Source organism: Netta rufina, assembly GCF_964035555.1.
Source record: "Netta rufina genome assembly, chromosome: 5".
In the NCBI taxonomy this organism is placed as follows: Eukaryota; Metazoa; Chordata; class Aves; order Anseriformes; family Anatidae; genus Netta; species Netta rufina.
In genome coordinates, this window is record NC_140128.1 from 60345780 (window position 1) to 60368133 (window position 22354).

General features: G+C 37.2%; 1 protein-coding gene across 1 annotated transcript in view; it reads right to left on the reverse strand.

Annotated features, from left to right (window-relative positions):
• The window catches only part of ARID4A (AT-rich interaction domain 4A), a 47948-nt gene extending 25675 nt beyond the window's left edge, over window positions 1-22273 (reverse strand). Inside the window, exons 1-10 of the mRNA XM_084286904.1 lie at window positions 22165-22273; window positions 21679-21747; window positions 20417-20527; window positions 17931-17996; window positions 16887-16977; window positions 6232-6311; window positions 6043-6137; window positions 5308-5440; window positions 3288-3367; window positions 1242-1318 (exon numbers count right to left, since the gene is read on the reverse strand). Of these exons, the coding sequence (XP_084143030.1) occupies window positions 1242-1318; window positions 3288-3367; window positions 5308-5440; window positions 6043-6137; window positions 6232-6311; window positions 16887-16977; window positions 17931-17996; window positions 20417-20527; window positions 21679-21684 (739 nt within the window). The 5' untranslated portion in view covers window positions 21685-21747; window positions 22165-22273. The remainder of the gene's footprint in view (window positions 1-1241; window positions 1319-3287; window positions 3368-5307; window positions 5441-6042; window positions 6138-6231; window positions 6312-16886; window positions 16978-17930; window positions 17997-20416; window positions 20528-21678; window positions 21748-22164) is intronic.
• Between the last annotated feature and the right edge of the window lie 81 nt (window positions 22274-22354).

The window sequence follows — 22354 nt, forward strand, 5'->3', positions numbered from 1 at the left end:
AGTACCATAAATTTCTTTGTTGTTTTCAGAAGTTATTCATGTCATAAAGTTTAGATATAAACATATTTTGTTTAAGAGAACTGTGTTGGAACAGAGAAAAAAAATAGTAAGGAAGTGATGATATGAGGAAAGGTCGAACTTGTACAATGGGAATACCCCAAATTATTTAATGAAGAAGAATCAGAAGAGCGTCCAAAAGAGTGACATACTGCAATGAGCCATTCACAATATTTCTGGAGAAGAAAATATTTAACAATGTATTTTAACAGCTGCTGATAAATAGTAGCCTTCACAAACTTGTCGGCACCCTTCTCGAAACCATTTTTACATTTCATTCTTCAATGTCCCTCACAGCCAACTATGTTCTGCATTAAAAAAAAACAAAAACAAAACAACACAATCCTTTCTCCAATTTACCTTAAACTTCTGGCTGCTCTGAAGTTCCTGTACTCTGAAATAGTTATTAAGATATATAGGAAATGTTAATCAAACCACCTCACACTGTCCTCCTTGAATTATGTTAAATCATTACTTGTAAAGGAGCTGTTCCACACCTTGACCCAAAATGGAGGAACTGTTGGTGGCAGTTTTTTTTTTTTTTTTTAAATACATGTTTTAAGTTTTTTTCCTTAAAAAAATGTTACATTTTGAGGTGCAACTGGAATGAATAGCTCTACAATTTTTAGAATGATGTATATTAAGGTGAGAATCTGGCCTTTTACAAGCTCACTAAAAACATGAATATTGTAGTCACATCATCCAAGCATTCAGAAAAATCAACCTCTGTAATTATACTCTTAAACATTAATCACAGGCTATTCACAGAGGCTATTCTAATAAAGTTGATGCCTGGGTATTTTTCACAGAAAGACAAAGTGTTTTGAGCTATAGCACAAAACTGTGGTTTTAGGAGAGGTAACTAAATATTCCATTGTTTAATGACATTTCAAATACTGTACCTTCAAAATATTCTCTTCAATTTGCATGAATTTGCAGCAGAACAAAAGAAGAAAGTCAAATCAAGTAACACTTTTACTAGTTGCTCTATTAATAGGGCAGCTGTATCCACAGTTTCTCTAATTTGTCACATTTAAAATTGTTTACGAAATATCCAAGAGCATTCATCTCAAAACAACACACGTTTACTAATTTGCAAAAGGTAAATTACTATTGTATGAGTTTTTGTTGTTGTTGTTGTTGTTTTTGTTTTTTTTTATAATCTAGAATTTATTCTAATTTACCTTTTTTAGGGGAGGACTCAGATTTTGGTAAGTTTAGAGCATCTAATTCTTTGATGTCTTTTCTTGCTACTGAGTAACTGAAAAAAGAAGAAGGTTCAGTTATTTTCATAACAGTAAAGCAAACACAGTAAAGCAAGTGTTTGACTTAGAGAAACAACAATTTCTAAAAATTATTAAAATTTATTATTTGCTTTCAAGCTCCTTTCTAACAACTAAATGCGTAGGGCATTTGTCATTGCAAGCCAAAATATAAGACTCAAAACCAGGACAGTTTCCAGCATTCCTCTGAAATTCAGAGGCTAAAAGAACTCTCATAATTAAAATTAAGAAAAGTTCATAAAGTTTCTGTATCTAAAGAAAAAAGAAAGAAGCACAAATTTGCAGTTAAAATACCCGACACAGGCTGAAAACACTTTCCAAATTTAAAATACTCACACCATTCAACTGTTGCTACCCAAAATAGCAATTGAGTTAAAAGGCAACAAACCCTCAATTTTCAAAATGCATTTCTAATAGCACAAAAGAACAGTGAAGCCAAACTCACAGTGAAGCCAAACTCATGAATCTGCACTGATACATGGTTGACGTTTGTTTTTAAATTACAGAAGTGCTTCCATAGCAAAAGATATGGGAGCTGCTCTGTTCCAAAGTTATAATAAATATTCAGTTACTGAATTACTATAGAAATGCTAACCAACCTGCATGGAAAGCCTTACAAGTGAGTTATTATAATAACATTTTTTTTCTTCTTTCATTATATTCAGAAAAACTGGAGTAAAACCTCAGGAATTGGAGGCCGCCATTTTCTGAAGTTAAAGCCATAATACTATGGGGAAAAGAGTAAAACAGAGCAAGGCTGCTTATTTTTCCAGTAACACTCTACCTTTGGCATTTAAGGAACCATACGAATCTAGAAGGCTGATGATGTAAGTCTACATTAAGAGACAAGACTGAAGAAAGCCTTCAGCTACCTGCAACATGTTTCACTAACCAAAAATTCACATTCTAGTCAACATCAAGACTACTAAAAATCACAACCTGTTCACTTTGAAAAAGAGAAAGAGGGGGACAGGTGGCCTTCACCAAGGATGTTAGTTACAATATGTTGAGACAGATGCATTAGAAACGCTTTAAAAAGATGACAACAAATAAGGGGAAACAGCTTTGAAAAACAGATTTGGTATTCTTTTGAATATGTTATTCCTTAAGTAACATGCATCCCTCTCTTTCTCTCCTCCTTCCACCCACCTTTTTTTTGGAGGGTGGGGTGGGTGGATGGAGAGGGAACGTGAAAGGTAAGATTAAAAGGACCTTTCTTTCTTTTCCCTAAACTTTTGGTCCAGATTCTATAAACATTTTAATTAAACAGTTACTTTACATTCCCTTCTTTAAAAAAAAAAATCATGGATTAACCACTTTTTGATTTTTTCCATTTAAATAGCAATGTGTATCTGGGCATTCAAGGTAATAGGACAATCAGATATTGAAACTACTACAATAGGGGCCTGTAAAGTTGTAATAACTAATTGTTAGAACCAAAGCACACACTTTGCAAATACGTTATAGAATGGGAAACACTTAATTTTAACAACTGTTCTTTTGAATTTGTTGATTTTAAAGATACCAAAACTGTACCAATCTGTAATACAAATGCAATGTAAAGGGTAAGATGGGGAACATAGAAGAAATGAGTTGGAAATGACTATGAATGACAAGGGTTAACAAAAAAAATGTATTTCAATTCTCTTAAATTGAAATCAGTCATTAACCAGGTATGTTTCTCAAAACATGTATTTCAATTCTCTTAAATTGAAATCAGTCATTAACCAGGTATGTTTCTCAAAACATGCAATACTTCTAGCCCTTAAGTGGTAAGCCATTTGCTTGCACTTTTCAGTAAGAAACAGCAACAGTCTACAAGCAACAACATATAAAATTGCACCCTTTTGGAAATTTTGGAAAAACGTTAACATCTTCAAAAGGAATGTCTTATAAAAAAAAAAAGTAAAAAATTGGTAAGTCTAATAAAAGTTAGCTATTACTTACAATTTGGAATCTGCAAAGGATCGAACTAAACACTGGTCCTTTTTCACAGTGACGTCATCATTACAGCTGGGAGATACAACCTGAAGTTTCAAATAAAACACTTTTTTTAAGCAAAAAAAAAAAAAAAAAAAAACACCAAAAAACCTTATCTTGAAAAGAATGACAGCAGGAAAATAGCTGTTTTCCTGTTTCTTCTATCATAGTTCCCATATCTGAGAAAGAAACATACTTCAATATGCATTACTAAAGCCAACAATAACAAATTTCAAGAAGCAGTTTATCTCAAACTATTTATTTACTCTGCTTGTCATGTACAAGCTAGAATAGTTTACTATTTCAGTTGTAAACTCAAAAAGTACTCTACAGGGGTGACATCATGGAATCCTGTTCATGCACTCAGCTTTTTTCTCTTGTTCGTATAAAAGCTGTTTAAAGCATCTATTTAAAATGGAAAGTCACAAACCCACGTATTTTATACCAGCGTCTGATCTTGAGCACTCAAACTGAGAGCTAAGTATCTTTTTTTTATTTTTTCAGGTGTGAATAATGTTAACCAGTACAGATTTCATTGTTTCACAGCAGTATCACCTCCAGATGTCTAAAAATGTGATAAAAATGCATTTGCAGTATTTGTATTACCACAAACACGTTTACATTCTATTCTAGGCCATGTATGGACAAAAACCATGAAATGCAGATTGATCTACCAGGATTCCGTGGAAGCTGTGCCACCTCATTCCAACGCGGCAGAAATTCATCCCCAAACCACAAAAAGACATTACTGGTTCTCAGCAAGCAAAGAACACAGCAGGTACACAGCTTCTAAGTAACTTAATCCCTAGCTGGAACCATGTGAAGTTAAAATCTGCCATTAGTGAAGGGATATACAGCAACCAGAACACTTATAACACCACCACATTTCACATTTTTAACTGTGGTATAGTTGGCTGAGGCAGTGTCAGCTACTCACCCTCCATTACACTGTAATGTTCTTTAAAGGAAAAGAAGACAACTAGCCAGTGATTAGTTCATTACCTTTTGATCTTAGATTTACGTAGGGATTAAAATGTTAAACTAAGTTGGAAGATGGCTATAAGCCAAGCCCTTTCCAGCTAAGGAAAACAAGATTCAAAATAAAGGACTATGGTTTACTCAATTAAGTAAATGAAGTCTATAAAAGCTAGTGAACAAAACCTGCCTATCTGTTTAATATTCCAAGTACCTTTTTATTTAAAATAAACACATCCCTGATGGATGACAGAAGATGCATATTCAGCTTGTCTAATAAACTGAACACTAAAGCTGTCTAATAAAAGTTTACTAAAGAAATCAACTTTTAATATACATCTATAAACTTTTTTGTGCTTGTAAACAATCTGCAAAGTGTCTGTCTTTACAGTACAAGCCTAGTCTCTCAAAATTATTCAAAATATATTTAATATTAGTAATAGCAATGAACAGCTGTATCCTACATTGACTACTATTTTTATTTGACTGTCAATCTCTAGAGCTAGAAAAACTGGAGATTCACATAAATTTAAGCATGAAAGGAACTAATGCTTAAACTGAAAGTCTAAGGAAAAAGGCAATCATTAAACACAAAAAGATAAAAATTCCACTGCACTTAAAACTCATAAAACTAGTTGCTCTTTAACTGCCTGGGAGCGCAAGTCCTAAGTTACTCTATTTTTAGTAGAAAAATATCTTTGCATACCAATCATTTTATGTTCAGTTTTGAAAGACTTAAGAGCCACTAAACTGTAAGTTATACACGGATGATCATCTTTACTCTCCTACTGTTCACAGATACTGCAGAATATTCAGATTTTTAGAGAATACGAGCAGCAGAGCTTAGCCTGACTGCATTCACAACTTTGCTACGAAAGTTGTGAATTCTGCAAACTTTCCTATCCAGGAAAAGCACTATAAGAACAACGCAACAAGTCAGATGTCATTCTTGTAAAAATAAAATAAATTAAGTAGTATGACATCAGAGATGTCAATGCTTTAAATCACTTACCAATGCTGGATACCAGTCTGACTTCTCAGAATTACAAGTCACAGTCACAACTTTGCCAAGCAATTCATCATTGAGACGCCTTTTATCTTCATCCTCTTCTTCACTACTTTCTTCTTCCTTTTCATCTTCAGTACTGAATTATTAAAACACACAGTATTTTAAAGTTTTCAACTGAAGTTCACATTTGAGAGCAAATACAGCTTACAGCCAGATCTTTCTTGCTCTTCTGCAAAGCTTCACAAACAGAATTTTAAGAGCTGAAATTGCCTGAAATATTCTTGAATATTAAGTGATCTTAGAGGAATTTGGTAGAAAATCTTTCCAAGTAGTAGCATTTTGCAAGAGCAGATGTTGGAATTGGAGGCATGAATCAGGTTTGATTGTGTATAGATATGAAACAAAGAGAAATAGTCTCTACCATTAAAATTTAAAAGCATCTTTTTTCCTACTTTGTGCAGTATAAAGAAGGTTAAAAAATCCTATGTATCTTGACAAAAAATTCCTATTATATGAAAGAAGTATAAACATTCTGAAGGCTACTACAAGGAAAAAAACATCAATTCTCTGTTACTGCTAAGATATGAACACATCTAAATGAACTGAATTAAGTCCATAACCTGTGCATGCAGATTGCACGATACAGCTTTCAGACCATTACAGCTTCAATGGTACCACTACAGTTTTAGCAAAGGACTCCAAAAGAAAGGAAAGCAACAGAGCACTATCAAAACTCACACAGGAATAGAAGATCTCCTTCCTCTATTGGATTTCTTCCCAATAACTGGAGTTCCAAAGTGCTCTGGGTTGGTTAGTGGTAGCTGGTCAAGTGTCTACATGGAAAAAGAAAAAATAATTTGGCATTTCTTATTATATCAAAAAGCAAGCTTGTACTACTTAGCTTTCAATGTATGTTCATCGCCTTACCTCACTTTCTGCAAAGTGCCTTTCTCCCTTCAAGCATAATGAAGTTCGTCTCAAGGTCCTTTCATCACCATCATCAAAAACTAGAATGAAGTCAAGGAAACACAATGGCAGATGATGATCAGATCTCTTTCCCAAGCTGACAAAACAAGTCAGCTACTATTTATGTCACAATTTAGAATATTCTCTAAAACATGATTTCAAAGACCTTCATTTTAATGTTTCTTTGGTTCACAATCAAAAGGAAGGGTGGTATTCAAGATTCAGTCTCAGAACAGATAACATTTTCACAAAGAAGTTCAATTTTCACAAAGTCAGTTCAAATAAGGCTTCTGGAGGCAACAGTCTCAGTCTAATTTAGATGTCCTACTTATCAATACGTTGCACCTCTTCATACTATAGCCACTGGCTGCACAACAGTTACTATTATCTAACAATCTTCCTTAATCTATCCATTTATTTCATACCTTCTTCATTTGAATTATCTATCTTCCTACAAACAACTCATCAAAAAGACAAATCAATGAGAAGAATTACAAGTGTGACAGTTTTTGCTACACTGTCAGTACCGTGCTACCAACAGCCTGAGAGTACGAGAAACTTGCAACTGCAGGTCTGACCGATTTAGAAGGAATACAGAAAGAAAAGTCAGACAAACATGAGTTTTAACAGAACAGGATAAGTCAAAAGGAAGTTCCATCAATTTATAATGTTCAGCTGAAGAAGTCTAGGATACAATGAGTTTATTACAAGCTTTGGCCAAGAAATGTCTACTCTTTACTAGGTTTAAATAAAACATTTTCAGAAAGATTTCCTTTAAGAGAAGAAAATATAATAGTCCCCCCATTCCCTCCACCTCTATCCCAAAATATTATTTTAAAGATTTTTAAATGGTTTGGTACCTGCAATCTGTAGTCAGCAATAATATTCCTTCTAACTAAAGTAAGTCACAGAAAGAGTTTGTGTTTTAAGATGCACATGGTATTTTGGCAGTCCTACATCCCTCGGTTCTGGTTCAGACCCCTCTGTCTGAGCCACACACACAAGGAGAGCTGAGACCAGGTGGCTGCAGTCTGGCATTTCAGTAAGGTAAAAGTTTATTTGTCCGGGTCAAAGTGCAGAATACAATTCTATATTTAAACTACTCGAAACATGCTTTGTTCAGTAGTGAACCTTTTTTTGAAAAAAAGTAAAGTTTTAAAGATTGTTGTGCTTATCAATACAATAACTTTGACTTACTTCCACTAAAAAAAAAAAAAAAAAAAAAGAAAAAAAAGAAAAACCATGGTCTAGCAGGAATATGGAATACACAGGTATTGTTAGCAGGAACAGTTTGGTTACAGCAAGAAAAACAATTTGTCAAAAAAATTAATAGAATAGCCACTTTCTCATAATCTTAGATTAAACCCTTACACTGGAATAATGATACAGTAATAATTATAGAAAAAGGTGTGAGTACAGATTCGGTTACACTTACAGCTTATCTTAGCTTTAAGGTTCCTACCTCTTCGGAGTAGAGATACTGCTGTGCCATGTTCCACTACCAAATAATCTTAATGGCTTCAACCATAAAATAGTAAACATGAAGCAATTAACTTTTCCCCCTCCAAAACGCTAATATTAAAAAAAAAAACAACAACAGATAGCTATAAGCCTAATTAGCTATACTAGTCAATAATCTTTTCAAAAACTTTAAAATTAAGCAACTAGGAAGACCTGTCAACCCCAATGTCAATACACTACTCTCAAAATCCTCTAGTTTGGTTTAGAGCTTCAGGAAACCACCGCCGATACACTTTGCACTAAAAGGGAAAACAAAATGAGGCCTTCCCCTCAAAACTATTTTATGGACCCTGCAGTGCTTGGCATTTCTCATTGGTCTAAAGAGGTTGAAAAGCAGATTATCATTATCCTTTACCAAACACATTCTGAACTTCAGTCAAAGGACTCATAAATTTTCAGAAATTTTAGGGGACAAAAGTCTGGGGATTAGAAACAAGTTACTTTATTGGAAACCGCAAACAGAGTCTGATACGTGACAGCAAAGAAAAAAAAATCCGTCTAGTTTCTCCCCACTTCCAGAAGCTCTATTTAATTAAAACTAGTATAGTATACGAAGAAATCAAGCAAACCACTCATAAACTGGAACAATTTTCAAAATGAGGAAAAGGCATGAGAGGGCACTAATATTTTTCACGTTTCAAAGCCATGCTTATTTAATTGCTTCAAGGACAAAAGGAAACTGTCTTTGACCAGACAAGATTTTCTTTGATACCTAAGAAATTTCTACAGCAATTTCTGTTGTGGACATATGCAACAGCACTTGCAGCTGATAGCATAGTTGGACAACTCAGAGGAAGGCAATATCCTTGCAGAACAACATACATTACAGAAAAGCATAAAGAGGCAAAAATTTCCTTAGCGAAATTAGTGATCGTGTTTTATATGATGTAAGCAGAGGAAGGATGGGACGATTTTTCCGTACAAAAATATCAAAATATCATTTAGTTGCATTTCTAAAGTGAGGCAAAACAAGTCTCACAAATTAACTGCGATAAACAAAATATTTTGTAATTGTAGCTACTTTAAACTTCACTCCCTTTCAGTGAAAAGTATTTAAGTCTTACTTAAAAGGTAACCAGAACCACGCATCGATGTCGTTAGCACCTTTAATATATACACACCTTTCCAAAACTAAGTAAAGGCCTTGTGGTTTCCATCTCATTTGCTATTTATGAAAACTCTACTTCACAAGAAGTGCTGCTCATATTGCTGCCACCCTTTGCACAGCATTTTAAACCAAGTCCGAGGGGCTTGTCTTTTCAACATACAGGATGGTATATTAGGAATTTCATGAATAGGAGCAGTAGGTGAGACAGCAGAGTGGTTTTGGCTATTCAGTACGTTGACAGTCTGACAGCAGTCATGGTAGAACTTAATGCACTCAGGATATGGTATAAGCTGCAAATTCCTTCCACTGTTAACCACACCCAGAAGTAAAAGTGCTTAACTCTAGTTAAAATGCTTAGTACTAACAAAGACAAATTATAAAATTGATAAATTAATGTTGAACAACCTGTATTAATTGTATAATTATATATATTGTACAATATATATAATCTATTATACAATATGTATATTGTATAATAATACAATTAATTGTATTAGTATTAATGCTTTTTCATTTCCCAAACAAGTTGTTGTTGTAACTCCAAATTCTCTGAAATTCTACAAGTTGTACTCCCTAAGAAAGACTTTACTGAACAGAATCAGTTGTGTAAAGGAAGGAAAGAAATGGGGATGGAAGACAGGGAGGTATCTCTCCATACACATGTCATGTAGTCATCAGAGGACGTGTTTACAGGGCCATATTTATCGTAGAAGAGGAACTTACAGTCCTGTCCTTCCAAAGAAGCAAGTCAGAAAAAGCAGAAGCCCTTTACGTACCACTGTTGCCTAACCTCAGTGGGCACGTACTTGTGGTGATGGGGTGCAGCAGCAGATACGTCTGGAGAGAGAACGACAAGCACGAGCAGGAACCTAAACCTGCTACTGAAGAGTCAGTCTAACAAAGTAGAAATGACAGGAGGTGAAGCTGGATAGAGGCCTTTCTTCCAATATGTGTTATTTAATGAAGAGCTCTGACAGAAGGAAAAAAAAAGATGACTAAGCAGCACGGCCTGGAGGAACTGTCTCTGTTATAACGTTTGTTCTAGTTCCATTCCCAAGATGCCCTATGTGGAGTTGAATATGCTCCATATAGAACATGTAAACAGGGAAACAAAATGGAAAATGCAAACTTTCACTGCATCCTTGTCAATAACAACAAGAAATGAACAGCAATCTTTTTTTTTTTTTCTACTTGTGGAAGCCTAGGCAAGCCAAAGCTGTGACAGAGTAACGAAACTCTCCACTGAGAATCAATGCAATACTTCCAAAGTGCTAGTAATTTGTGAGCTATCTGAGATGCTACCCATGAAGGCATCCACAACCCCGTGAAAGCTTTGTGGCTTTTTGTTTTTCAAGCGTGCAAACAATATGGGAAGTACCAGGATGAATATTTCTCAGTTGATTAAAAACTGAGTACCTCCAAAATGCTTTAAAGTGCAACTTTCCACACCCTCTGGACGAGCTCTGCAGAAGGCCTGTATGTGCCTACATATGCCATTAACAAAAATAATATTAATCTTTTTCTCACAAAGATACTGTCTCAACATCTGTTCTCATTTACTTAAAGAGAGAGAAAAAGCAGAACAAAGCAGGAGACTAGCGATAACATCCTCATAAGAGTTACAATATTACTCGTACATAGAGTGATCACTCTTACCAGAACAAGGCAGTCTTGTAATAGACGAGAGAATATGGAGAACAACCCTCAAGGCTGCATCTGCTTGCTGACTTCAAATCCAACAAGTTCTGGTACTGTTGTTACCCAAAGGAGGAGAGGTTCTATACAGCATAGCAAGTACTTTTATCTCGTTCCCCCCTCCCATTGAAAAATCTTTAAGCCTCCCAAGACAACAAAGATGCACACCAACAAGTGGAAATCGTTCCTGTGTCGCTGTGCACACTTGGTTATTTTTAACAATGACAAAATAATACTTTGTGAGCTACCAGAGATGCTATCCATGAATGCATCCATAAACCTGTGAAAGCTTTGTAGTTTTTGTTTTTCAACTGTGGAAACAATATCGGAAGTACCAGGATTCAGGCAATACTTGTTGAATGACCTTGGAGCCAGGGATTACACTAATCAATGATTCATCTTTGTAACAAGACACTGCAGAGTGTTGTGCTACCGTAGAGACTACAGAATTCAGTGTTTTGTTTGTTTTTTTTGAAGAAAACTATTTTAAATGAGCTTCAGTTTGTTTGCAGAAATGTATAGAAATATGACTGAACGCACCGAAGAACGAACTTGGAGAGCACTCATATAAAACTATGTCCTCACAAAAGCCTACTGCCTGAAACTGTTTCTTATTTCCTGAGATGTTACAGTAATCTTACTATTGTAACATAGAAAGAGATTTAAAAAAAAATCTACCTCCTGAACATGCCTGAGTACAAAACGTGGTGCTGCTATTCTTCTTTCAGCTTCTTCAGAAAGCAATGAACGCAGTTTTCTATGTGCCCATAATCCATGATATGCCCCATATCCAGGTAAATATGGGATTTCTTCCAAATCCACCCAAGCAACATTTTGGAGATAAAAAGAGTAAACTCACGGGAGGTGAGGGAAGTCCGGAGCACTGGCTAGGTGGGGACAACCGGACAGTTCCCCTGCCACACTCGTCATTTAGGATTCCGGGATGACACACACACAGCCAGAGGATGAAGTGATGCTTCTGGGATGTAGTACTCAACAGGATGCAGGGAAGGCGAACTGGTCGAACCAGCCACACAAACACGACCAGCGCCGCGCACATACTACGAGAAGCGTGCTGTGCTGTTGATGTTACAAAAAGACAAACTGGCAGGGATAAAATCAACTGTCTGTCGTGGCTCTGAGAGCTTTGCTGATCCTTCATAAAGGAATTAGGGAAGTTAGGAGCTTCAAGTTGTAGTGGAGACAGGACCAAGTGAAATTTTTAACGTAAGCAGAAATATCCCCACTCAGGAACAGGTGAGGAAAATACAACAGACAGCTCCTGTTACTCCTGCTACTGCAAGTCCTGGGACATCACAGTTCATTTTATGAAAAACGTTTTCAGATCTGTCAACTGGAATTTTAAAAACCCACAGAACATATTTAGCACCTGTCATCTCCGTCACCTGCCCTCCTAAGTGTGATACCCCTGGGTGACACAGCCTGTGGCTCACGCTGTGCTTCATTTCCCCAGCAACTCGTGCCACCCCACACCTCGCTTGCACAAGGACGAGCATCAGGTGCCCAACTCCTCCCAGCACACTCACTCAGCCGACAGCATTCCCTGCGAACCCTGCAGCGACCGCAGGCCAGGAGGAAGCCACCACCACCACCACAGGAGCCTGGAGAGCGGCAGCAGGAGGAGCTGAGGGCTCGTGGAGGTCTCAGAAGCGGTGCCCAGCCCACAGCACAGCCAAAGCTGGGTTGTGGTGATGTACAATACAGAACCAAAGCCAAAGAGGAAAACCCTTTTGGCTTTTCCTCTCATGGGGCATTGAAAAGAACGAGAGAAATGATTTACTATTTATAATAAAATATTCTGTCATTTCAGGTTAATTTTAAAACGAAAACAGACATCATACATGAAAGCCTGAAAACCATAGTACTCAAAGAAATAAAAAATCATGTTCTCTTGCACTCTGACCAGTATATAAGCCCTACTGTGGACAGCAAGGTCTGCTAGAAACTGCAAATACCCCTCAATATTTTTAATTTCCTATTTCCCTTTAATTTCAAGGGAAAAATAATAGTTAGCTACACCTTTTCTCTTTCTGCAGAAGAACTTTTCCATGCCTTTGTCTCTCAAAAGACAAGGCACAAGGCTTGTATGTATACAATGTATTTGGTCTGTTTTTTTTACTTCCATTTAAAGTTGCAGGTATGGTTAAATTACACATCCTCAACAACAGATCTAAGCACACGCACGTTGCTGGCCTTAGCCTTGTCAAAAGAAAGATGATACTTGTTTTGATGAGACAAGAAAAAAAGGGTTGATTTAACAGCAGCTCTTCAGATGCTTCCTGAAAATACTGTTTTGTACTTTTATATAAAAACCACATTGCTTTCCCCTCTGAAAAGTTTTATAAAAGTACTTCCTTAAAGAACATATACACGGGGGTTTCTGTTTTCTGAAATTATGGTAACAATTCTAAGATTCCAGAGAAGGTTACGGACAGAAAATATAACCATGTACTATGTTAGGTGTGGCCCATTTTCTTTCCTTTTTTTTTTTTTTTTTTTTTTTTTTTAAGTTATTTCAGACATTATTGCAGTATTTACCTGCAGCATTTTACAATTTAACAGAGAATCTGGTTGAATTACTGCTTGCTGAGCGTACAATCTAACATGGCTCCACTGAAAACAGATCTGATGGACTGTTCTAATGCTGTATAATTATCACCTAGTAAAATATTCAGCACTTCAAAAGCATCAAGGCAGCACTTCAAATTTTTTAAGTAAGTTCATTTAAAATAATTAAGTTTGAAAAGATTAAAACATCCAACCGAGCCATTTGTTGCTCACAGAACTTAAACTGCTATTACTGTCATCCCTCTTTACATTCTGTTGAGCAGACGAGAGGGCAGAGATGTGTGATGGAGTTCTCCAGACATTGCTAAACTTTCACTCCAAAAAGCTTTTGTTCCTCTACCTGCTTATACTTCTTTACCTGCTTAAGCTCTTAAAGAGCTGACTTTTGAAGGTATTTCCACATCACAGTTGAAAACTTCAGTGACTAAATGGCTACAGAAACACCATTACTATGCAATAATAGGTGAAATAATTCCAAAGCAGCTAGCAAGGAAAGAAAACCTTGATGTATTTTGGGCAGAACACTAGTAACAGACAGGAGATCTATAGTTAAAACAGACTTATCGACACTGTGTCTCTGTTGTTATGTTGGTGACAAAGTAGCCGACCACAGCAAATTATTTATTTATTTATTAACGAGTATTTATTACTGATTTCTCTATCCTCATCAGACTACTTTTAAATCACTGCGAACAAGATGCTACATAAAACAGAAAATAAATAGCACAGGAAAAGCGCTACTTAAAAGCAAGCTTTCCCTTGTGCTTTCCAACTCAAGCCTGACCACATTCAAGAAAACATTCTCGAACTGGAAAAGCTGTTTAATCCACTTCCTTTCAGCTTTTAGCTTTGACTGAATCAGTCAATAAGACTGCCAAGTAGTATGGCCACCATCTATTAAGAAGGAACCAATTCAACTCTGTTTACTTGACAGCAACATAAACACACACTCAATATCTATCCAAAGCTTTCTACAAGGATACAATGGGAGAAACAGCCTAAAAATAAGGCTCATTTTTCACACCTCAATGTTTCCGTACTCAAGCTAGAGCATTTCCCCAACTTTAAAAGTTCAAGTAATCACGTTATTAAGATACAAACTTCATAAACTGCTTCATCTGGACATTACCTCAGCTTTTAATACCTATAAACCTGCAACCACATACTGCTCATAAAAATGTTCTTAACATCTAAATACAATTCCAGTGTGTTACAATTGTATTTTTATAGTCAAAGGTATATGTGCTCTATGTGCCATATTACAGTACTGCATGTTAACTTACCATAGAATTACTTAAATCCCCTTCCACTCCTAACAGTTCCAAATGTTGACAAAGTCCTAGCAGTCTTAACACATTTGCATATGGAGAACATAAGACCTTATTTTTTCTATTCTAGCTGTCAAAAGATATTTCTTCAGGGGAAAAAAAAAGGATAATAAATCAAGCCATGCCTCTGAGTTTCCAAGGAACTGCAGTTAATAAATGTATAAGGTAAAAATCACGACATGCATGATTTATCTGTTATTGTAGAGTGTTCAAAAACTTGTTAAATCTAAACAACAATCCACTAAAACAAGGCAAAATATGTATTCACACTTCAAATTATCCACTCATCAAGTAAAGATTTTTGACAGAAGTGTTCTGCTCAAAAGAAAAAGAAAACAGACAAAAACCCATCCCCCGAAACAGGGGATTTGAAATTCACCTGTCAAATGAAAAATAATTAAATTTATCTGACTTCTTAAATCAATTAAAAAAGAATTTTTAATCACTGAAGTGGGAATGTGGTTGGTTTACTGATTTAAATTTTCCAGGTCAAATTCAGATTTAGGAAAAAAAACAACTATCTAAAACTAAAATAAGGAAAGTTTTCAAAACGGAAATGCTAATTCATTAACCATAGAAGTATTAGTGCAAGAAAGGTGTTTCTTATCTCTTCTGCACCTGCATGGCAAAAGTCTCAGACTTGCACAGAAAAGGTCCAACGTTCTTCACAAAGTGTGTTACATCATAGTGCAAGGCCAAGCAGGTTTAAAAACTGCACTCCAAAATAAGCCTGCCTTTTCCCCCTCACCTGACACACACTACCATTTTAAAGCTAAATCTAGAATTTTATAGCAGTGGTATATAGTTAAAGGAAATTTACAGAATCACAGCATGGTTGAGGTTGGCTGGGACCTCTGGAGGTCTTCTGGTCCCACCCTGTGCTCAAACAGGGCCACCCAAAGAATGGGTTCCCAGGACCCCACATCCAGGAGGCTTTTGAAGATCTCCAAGGAGGAGATTCCACAACCTCTCTAAGCAACCTGTGCCAGTGCTCTGTCACCTGCACAGTAAAGAAGTGCTTCCTGATATTTGAGATAATGACATATGATGATATGAATATGCAAAGAGCAGTGGGGTTTTGTCAACTGATAAGTGGACTGGCTTACATTTAAAGTGTGCAATAATAATCACGTCGCGATAAATCCTTCCGAATTACTTCTATTGAGATTGTGAGTCTTATCCTGATCCCATCAAAGACTACATAGTCTCACCCACTGCAATGGAAAGGTTGGATTACTGAAAATATCTTCCTTCTAACTTAAGGAAAAAAAAAAAGGCTACTGAATCAAAATAATCAACACGTCATGCTGTATGGGATGCCTCAGCAGGGTACTGAAGAATATAAAGTAAAACCTGAATACATTCTATATATAACGCAGCTAGTAAGAAGAAACAAATATCAATTTAAATTTACAAGTACCTATCTCAAAAGCTGTGGACAAAATTAGAATGTACAGTGTTTCCTCTCAGCCGGGTACTTCCAAAACTATTTGATTCAATTACTGGGGTTTTAAATACTTGCTTATCTGGGATTATTACTTGAGTGCTGCTGGCTGTTGTCTTTCTACTTTTAAAGTTATTGCAGAAAAATCTAGATATCGTAACGAACAATTCTAATTATGGAAAATAATGAAGTTTCTCTTGCAATAAATCCACATTCAATTTTGAAATTTCACGGACCAGGCATTCTGGAGGTTTGTTTCCATAACTGAGAAACGCATGAGCATTCAGCACAAAAGGCAAAGCTGTTTTCTATTTTACTTTAGATATACTCATTACTTGTTAATGATTTAAACCAATGGTTAATTTCAAGTTAAAAAAGAATGTCGTCTCTTTTCCATTAAAGGCAATTCCTTAAAAGAAAATAAAAATCCTTTCTTCTGTTTTTTCGTACAAAACGTGACCCTCAACTCTACACAAAATGGAGAAATCCCTTCAGAACACATAGAAGCTACTGGTAGTACTAATGTTTTTCACGTTTATGAGATTGCATCCAGTGAAAGAATTCTTGCATGTCAGTCATCTATTACATGTCACGAGTTTTCAGCTAGAACTGGATTTTTTATATTTATGTCTTAAAATCTGCAAAAACTCTCTCAAATTCTAGTGAGTGAAACCAGCTTCAGTATACAGACATTGTGCCAAATAGCACTTGACTGCTGAGCTCTGCAATTATCTCTGCAACAGCCTCCTTCCCCATCAAATAATTACTATTCTATTTTAAAAGGAAAAGCACAACAAGACCTGGAAGACAAAGTCCCTTCCAAAATCTCAGCTTTTACGACACAAGATGTAATTACTTACATTATTATCTATAATTAGAAATACATTGTTCAAAGATTAGAGGCCATAAATGAAAACATGTGGCTACTCACCTACAGTATACCAACTCGCATCTGTCAACTTGCTGATAACAGCTTCTTGAAAGGATCCGTCAGGCATTTTTGTTTCAACCATTGCACCGACCTGCAGAAAGGAGTATCTCAAGGTTACGTATAATCTCTAACTCAAATAATGGAGGTAAAACTCATGTAAGCATGAATTCTTCCACTAAGCTGGTTTGTTTGTTTAAGATGCATTTTAGCTGTATGTTACTCTGTGAAATGTAGTCATATGGCTGGTAGGAACAAAGGTTCCTAGGCATAAAAGCTGAACTCTAAGTAGACAGTAAAGCAGTAAGGAACTTGGAACATCTACTTTCAGCGTGACTTTCAAGATATAATAGAAAGCTAATTGGAAATAAATATTCAACTACTCAATCAAAGTAACTGGTACTTTATTATTGATGTGCATACAATCATCACTTATTTTTATAGTGTAAAACACTTATACCGTTCTCTCTAAATTCAAACATGTTTATTCACTGTTGTACCATCAGCTAGATCAGAATCTAAGGATCAGCCTACAACATGTGTTAGTGTTCTTGCATTAGCTACAAAGAAAAATACAAAAAAGGTGATCTATAAGGAGCTCTACATGCAGTCACTGCTCTATAATGTAGCTGTTCTGGTAGAAAACTGTTTGGTATCATAAGAATACACATCAACATGTATTTTTTATATAAAATACATTAACTACTTTAAAAACACTTTTAGAACAATCCTATTTACTATTATCTAGCAGGCTTGAATTCAGCCTCATGGAATCAAGATCTCCATTACTTACCAGAAGTTTAGAAAAAACAGCCTGTGTGATACTGTTTGCGTATGAAATATTCTACAAAGAAGCGTTAACAGCCTCCAAACATTATCAGAGTTGATGCTAACAGTTCAGAATCAATCTGATTGAAAGTAGTGGGCCACCTCCTGTTGATTTCAATTCTGTAGATCAGGTACCCAGATAAACACCATCAAAACTTTCAATTTTACGAATCAACTTCGTTGATTAAGAAAAAAAAAAAAGGCATGCAGTATACATACTCTTAGAGGTCCTTTCACTTGATCATCTTGCACTAACTGAGTTGAGTTATCCCCCTTCAGAACCACCTGAAAGATATCCATAAACTTTTTAATACGTATCTTATTTTTAATGGTAGATAAGAAGCAAATGAAAGGGTAATAATAATTAGGAAAATAAGATCTTTATCAAACGTACTCAAACATTATTGAACGCAAAACCTTTGGCGTGGCTGATTTTACTCACAGGAAGCCCCAAGTATCACACTTAACACTCAACCTGAAACATCATAATTCAAGAAAATCAAACACCAGGTTTATCAAGTTTTTGATGCAAGTTTGAATATCAATGCAATCCAGGGTATACCTGGAACCGGGTCTGCAGACCACAAGATTAATGGGCTTTTTCTCTCTCTCTAATTGTAGCACTTCATTAACAACACATCGTTTGAGTACTGAACTGCAACCAAAATACAAAGCTCTCTATATTAAAACATATCAAAAATAAAAAAAAATCTTTGAACTGACCACAATACCACCACCTCTGCTATCTCAAACAAGAGAAAGTTTCTATGGTAAAGATGTGAACCAGTAAAAGTATAATTAAAATAAGGATCAGCTACACTGCAAGTAAGGCATGTTTTTTGATTTAAAATCCTGTGTTTTGAGAGAGTAACACTGATGACACAGAATGAGCATAAGCCTATGCAATTTGAATCCCTAAGTTTGCAGAGACTTGGATTTAGAAACATTAAAGACAAATATTTAATGGTAATGGTTATTAACTGCTTCTCTGCACTTTTCTGCAGCAAAAAGAGCTACTTAAGTGTCAAACATGTTTTAATCAAAAATTCCTACTTCTTTTCAGGATCCAAAAATTCAAGGAACTTCCTTTCTACCTATAAAGATGCCCAGTTTTATAGCTCCCTCATCATTCAACCACAGGCTACATGGCAGCTGCATACTAACATGCAGTTTGTAGTAATATGAATTCCAAACAATAACACAGCTCATGCCGTTTTTACTTTTTTTTTTTTTTTTTTTTATCAGCATTGAGATAAATACAGGTAGTTCTGCTACTCAGGAAGAGACTGCTGGACTGTTTGGACTTGGGAAGTACGCCGGGGTGTGCCCACACACTCTTAATTACAATATCAGGCTTAGCTTGCTAAAACTTCAATTGTTATTTTACAACTGAGATACAGTGACAAGAATTTCCACCAAGTCCTATACTTACAAGTCTTTCCATGGAGCAATAAAGCATATTAAATGCTTTAAAAGCTATAGAGTAAAATAAACTCACACCCATGAACAGTCTAAATGCTCAGACCAAAGAAATAGATACAAAAATCAAGGATATCACACAAGGAAGGGGAACACATTGCTTCCTACAGAGCATCTCGTTAACACAGATTTCAAAGAACATTGCAAATTTCTAGAAGTACTCATTAAGAACAGGGGAAAAGACTGAAATATCTGAATAGTTTTTTTTAAAATCAGACTTCTTTTCATGATTTAAAAAGAAAAAATGATACGATCTATATATGTAACTGAAGAGACTGATAGCTTGTTCTACTTGATCTAAGCATTAAAGCACGTGAAAACTTAGATGTGTTCTAAAAAGCTTTCAACTCTATTTGGTAAGTTTTATTGGGTCGCTAGTGCCTTATTTACATATCCTGGACAGTAGACTAGAAAGTACGAAGTGGGAAGAATTTGAGAGAACAAAGTACAAGCACAACTTCTATATTTACTTTGCATCCTTAACTTCTATTTAACTAGGTTTTATCCCTGTTTTCCCACATTAGCATTAACAATAGTACTACAACATCAAAATAATGACTTTCTGTTTTGGTTGTTTTGGCATAAGACCTGTAAATGTAAATGAGTACTAAGCGCCAGTTCTAGACTGGCATAGGAGCTCAGCTACAGCTAAAGGAAACTACTTTAAAGGCGGTAGCAAGGTGCTCAAAACTAACAAAGTATCATCCTGAACACTTCTAAAACCTGACCTAAAACACTAACCATTGCCATATTTTTCATTCTAACCTTGATTTATTTTGGCATTGTCTCTTAAGTAAAACTGACAATGTCAGCTGGAAGGAAATGTAATTTTTGCTTCTGAAGAGTCTGCTCTGTCTCTCATTACACATGTAAAGCCATAAGCCTCTATTCGTAACATCAAAACTGATTGCTGTGAAACTGATGCATTCAAAACAGAAGACAACCGTGATCAGGAAGTAAGTAGCACAAATAGGTAATTTCTAAGCCCGTTCCTGCTGAAACAGGAGTGAGCTCAAAAATTTGGAAACAAACAAACAAACAAAAAAAAAAAAAAAACGAAAGGAAAAAAAAACACATGAAAATCATAACTGCACCAACATTTAAGTGTTCTTAAAATTCATATACTAAATTGATGAACATTTCCTAATCTTCAGGATTTTGATCTTTTCTAATAACCCTTTCAACACAGTGTTTTAATTACACCACCAAGAAGCACAGCATACTACCTTGACTTTCACAAGCCTTTTCACTGTCTTAATCTTTGCCTCACAGAAGGCACCACGGTACTTGGCACTGACATCAGTTCCCACTGTCAGGTAGGCAGGCTCATCCGCTGCCTATTAAGAAACAAAAAATAGGAAGAAAGTTTAGCTCTTAATTATTTTTACAGCTATAGCACCATATATTTGATTTTTCATCTCAACTTTGAGACTTATTGATCCTTAAGTGATAAACAACGTCAGCAATCAGGCTGCTCTTCCCATAATAATTAAAAAACAACAAACAAACAAGTTACAGGAAGTTTTGTTTCACATAGTGTCGCCGACCCGTGAATCTGTCAGCCTAATAACTCTCCTAAAAATATCTTTGAGACTTTTAAATTGGTATTTCAAACATCTTCTTAAAAAAAAGGGTAATAATGTGTAAGAATGACAATTAATTCAAGTTACTCTCGTACAACATACAAAAGGAAAATAATTCAGCTGCAGACCTGCAGTACAAAAGATAGCTGCACTTTTCTCAGCTATAAGCAATTCAACGACACAGATTATTTAAAGCATTTGAGACTGTTATCATCCCAATACCTACAATTAAGTCTGTACCATTCTATATATAGGACTTTTTTTTCCTCCTGCGGACTAAAAGGAGGCCTCTAGAGAAATTCGCTCTGCTCTTTCAAACAGTTGTTAGCTGTTATTCTTTTTCCTTTTAGACGCCTTTATGAAAGTTCAGCCGCTTCTGCGTTTTGAGAGGAATATTTGTCAATGTGTTTGTTTTTTTTTTGTCTTAATCTGGGTTTATTACTTAACGTTTCGCTTTACGGTGCTTGTAGCAACAGATCGGCAAGGACAAAACCCCCGTGCTGAACACGTCCACCGAGACAGGAAATCAGCGTGGAATATTAAGACGCTGCTTTGTTGTTGTTGTCTAATTGCTATTATTTCCGAAACTCGGAAGCCAGGAAAAGTTTTTTTCCCTCTTTTTGCGAGTTATCCTGTTAAGTTAAGGCTACGTACGATGAGAAAAAAAAACCACCGGCAACAGCAGAAGAGAGGACAAAAGCTGTGGTTTTGCGAACTTGCAACAGCAGCGGCTGCTGCTACAGGAAGCGTTTCGAGGCAGGAGCCCGAAGGACAACAACTCTGAGGCACGGTGCGGACCCTCAGCTCGGGGCTCCCTCCTCAGCTCGGCGAGAGAGGCAGAAGCGAAGCGAAAACCTCCAGAGGAGGAGGAGGAGGAGGAGGAGGGAGCCCGTGAGGCAGCTCACCTTCATCTTCGGCCGTTACGTGAGGGCTTCCAGCTCCGGGACTCCTCTCGGCCGCGGCCAGGGGAAGGGCTGCAAGACAACGAGAGCGGCTGAGGGGCGGGGGGGCTGCCCGTGAGGGGGCGGCGGGGGAAAAAAAAAAAAGGGGAAAAAAAGGGGGAAAAAAGCGTCCCGGGGCCGCTCGGTGTGTCACGGCGCCATTGCTCCCGCTCCCGGAACCGCACGGGGAGGCTGTGTGGGGGGGGAACCGGGGGGGACCGAGGGGGAACCGGGGGGGACCCGGGGCCCCGCCGCCGCCTTCCCCGCCCCTCCCAAGTTTGGGCGCCGCCGCCGCCGCCTCCAAGCTTCGGGATCCTTGTGGGGGGGGGGGGCAGCAACGGGCGGCCCCCACCTCCGAGCCCCCCCCTCCCTCCCTCCCTCCCTCTCTCTCTCTATGGGGACGGAGCGGTGGAGTTGTGCCCGCCCGCCCGCCCCGGTTTCGCTCCGTACCTGGAAAGTGGGAGCGAAGTGGGCAGCGCCCGCCTCAGCTCGGCTCGGCTCGGTTTGGCTCGGCTCGGCTCTGCCCGGCTCGGCTCGGCCCCGCCGCGACGACGCCGACACCGCCCCCCCCCCGCCCCCCCTACCCGTGAGCGGCGGCGCTGAGCGCGGCCCCGCTCCGCCCCCCCCGGCCCGCCCGCCC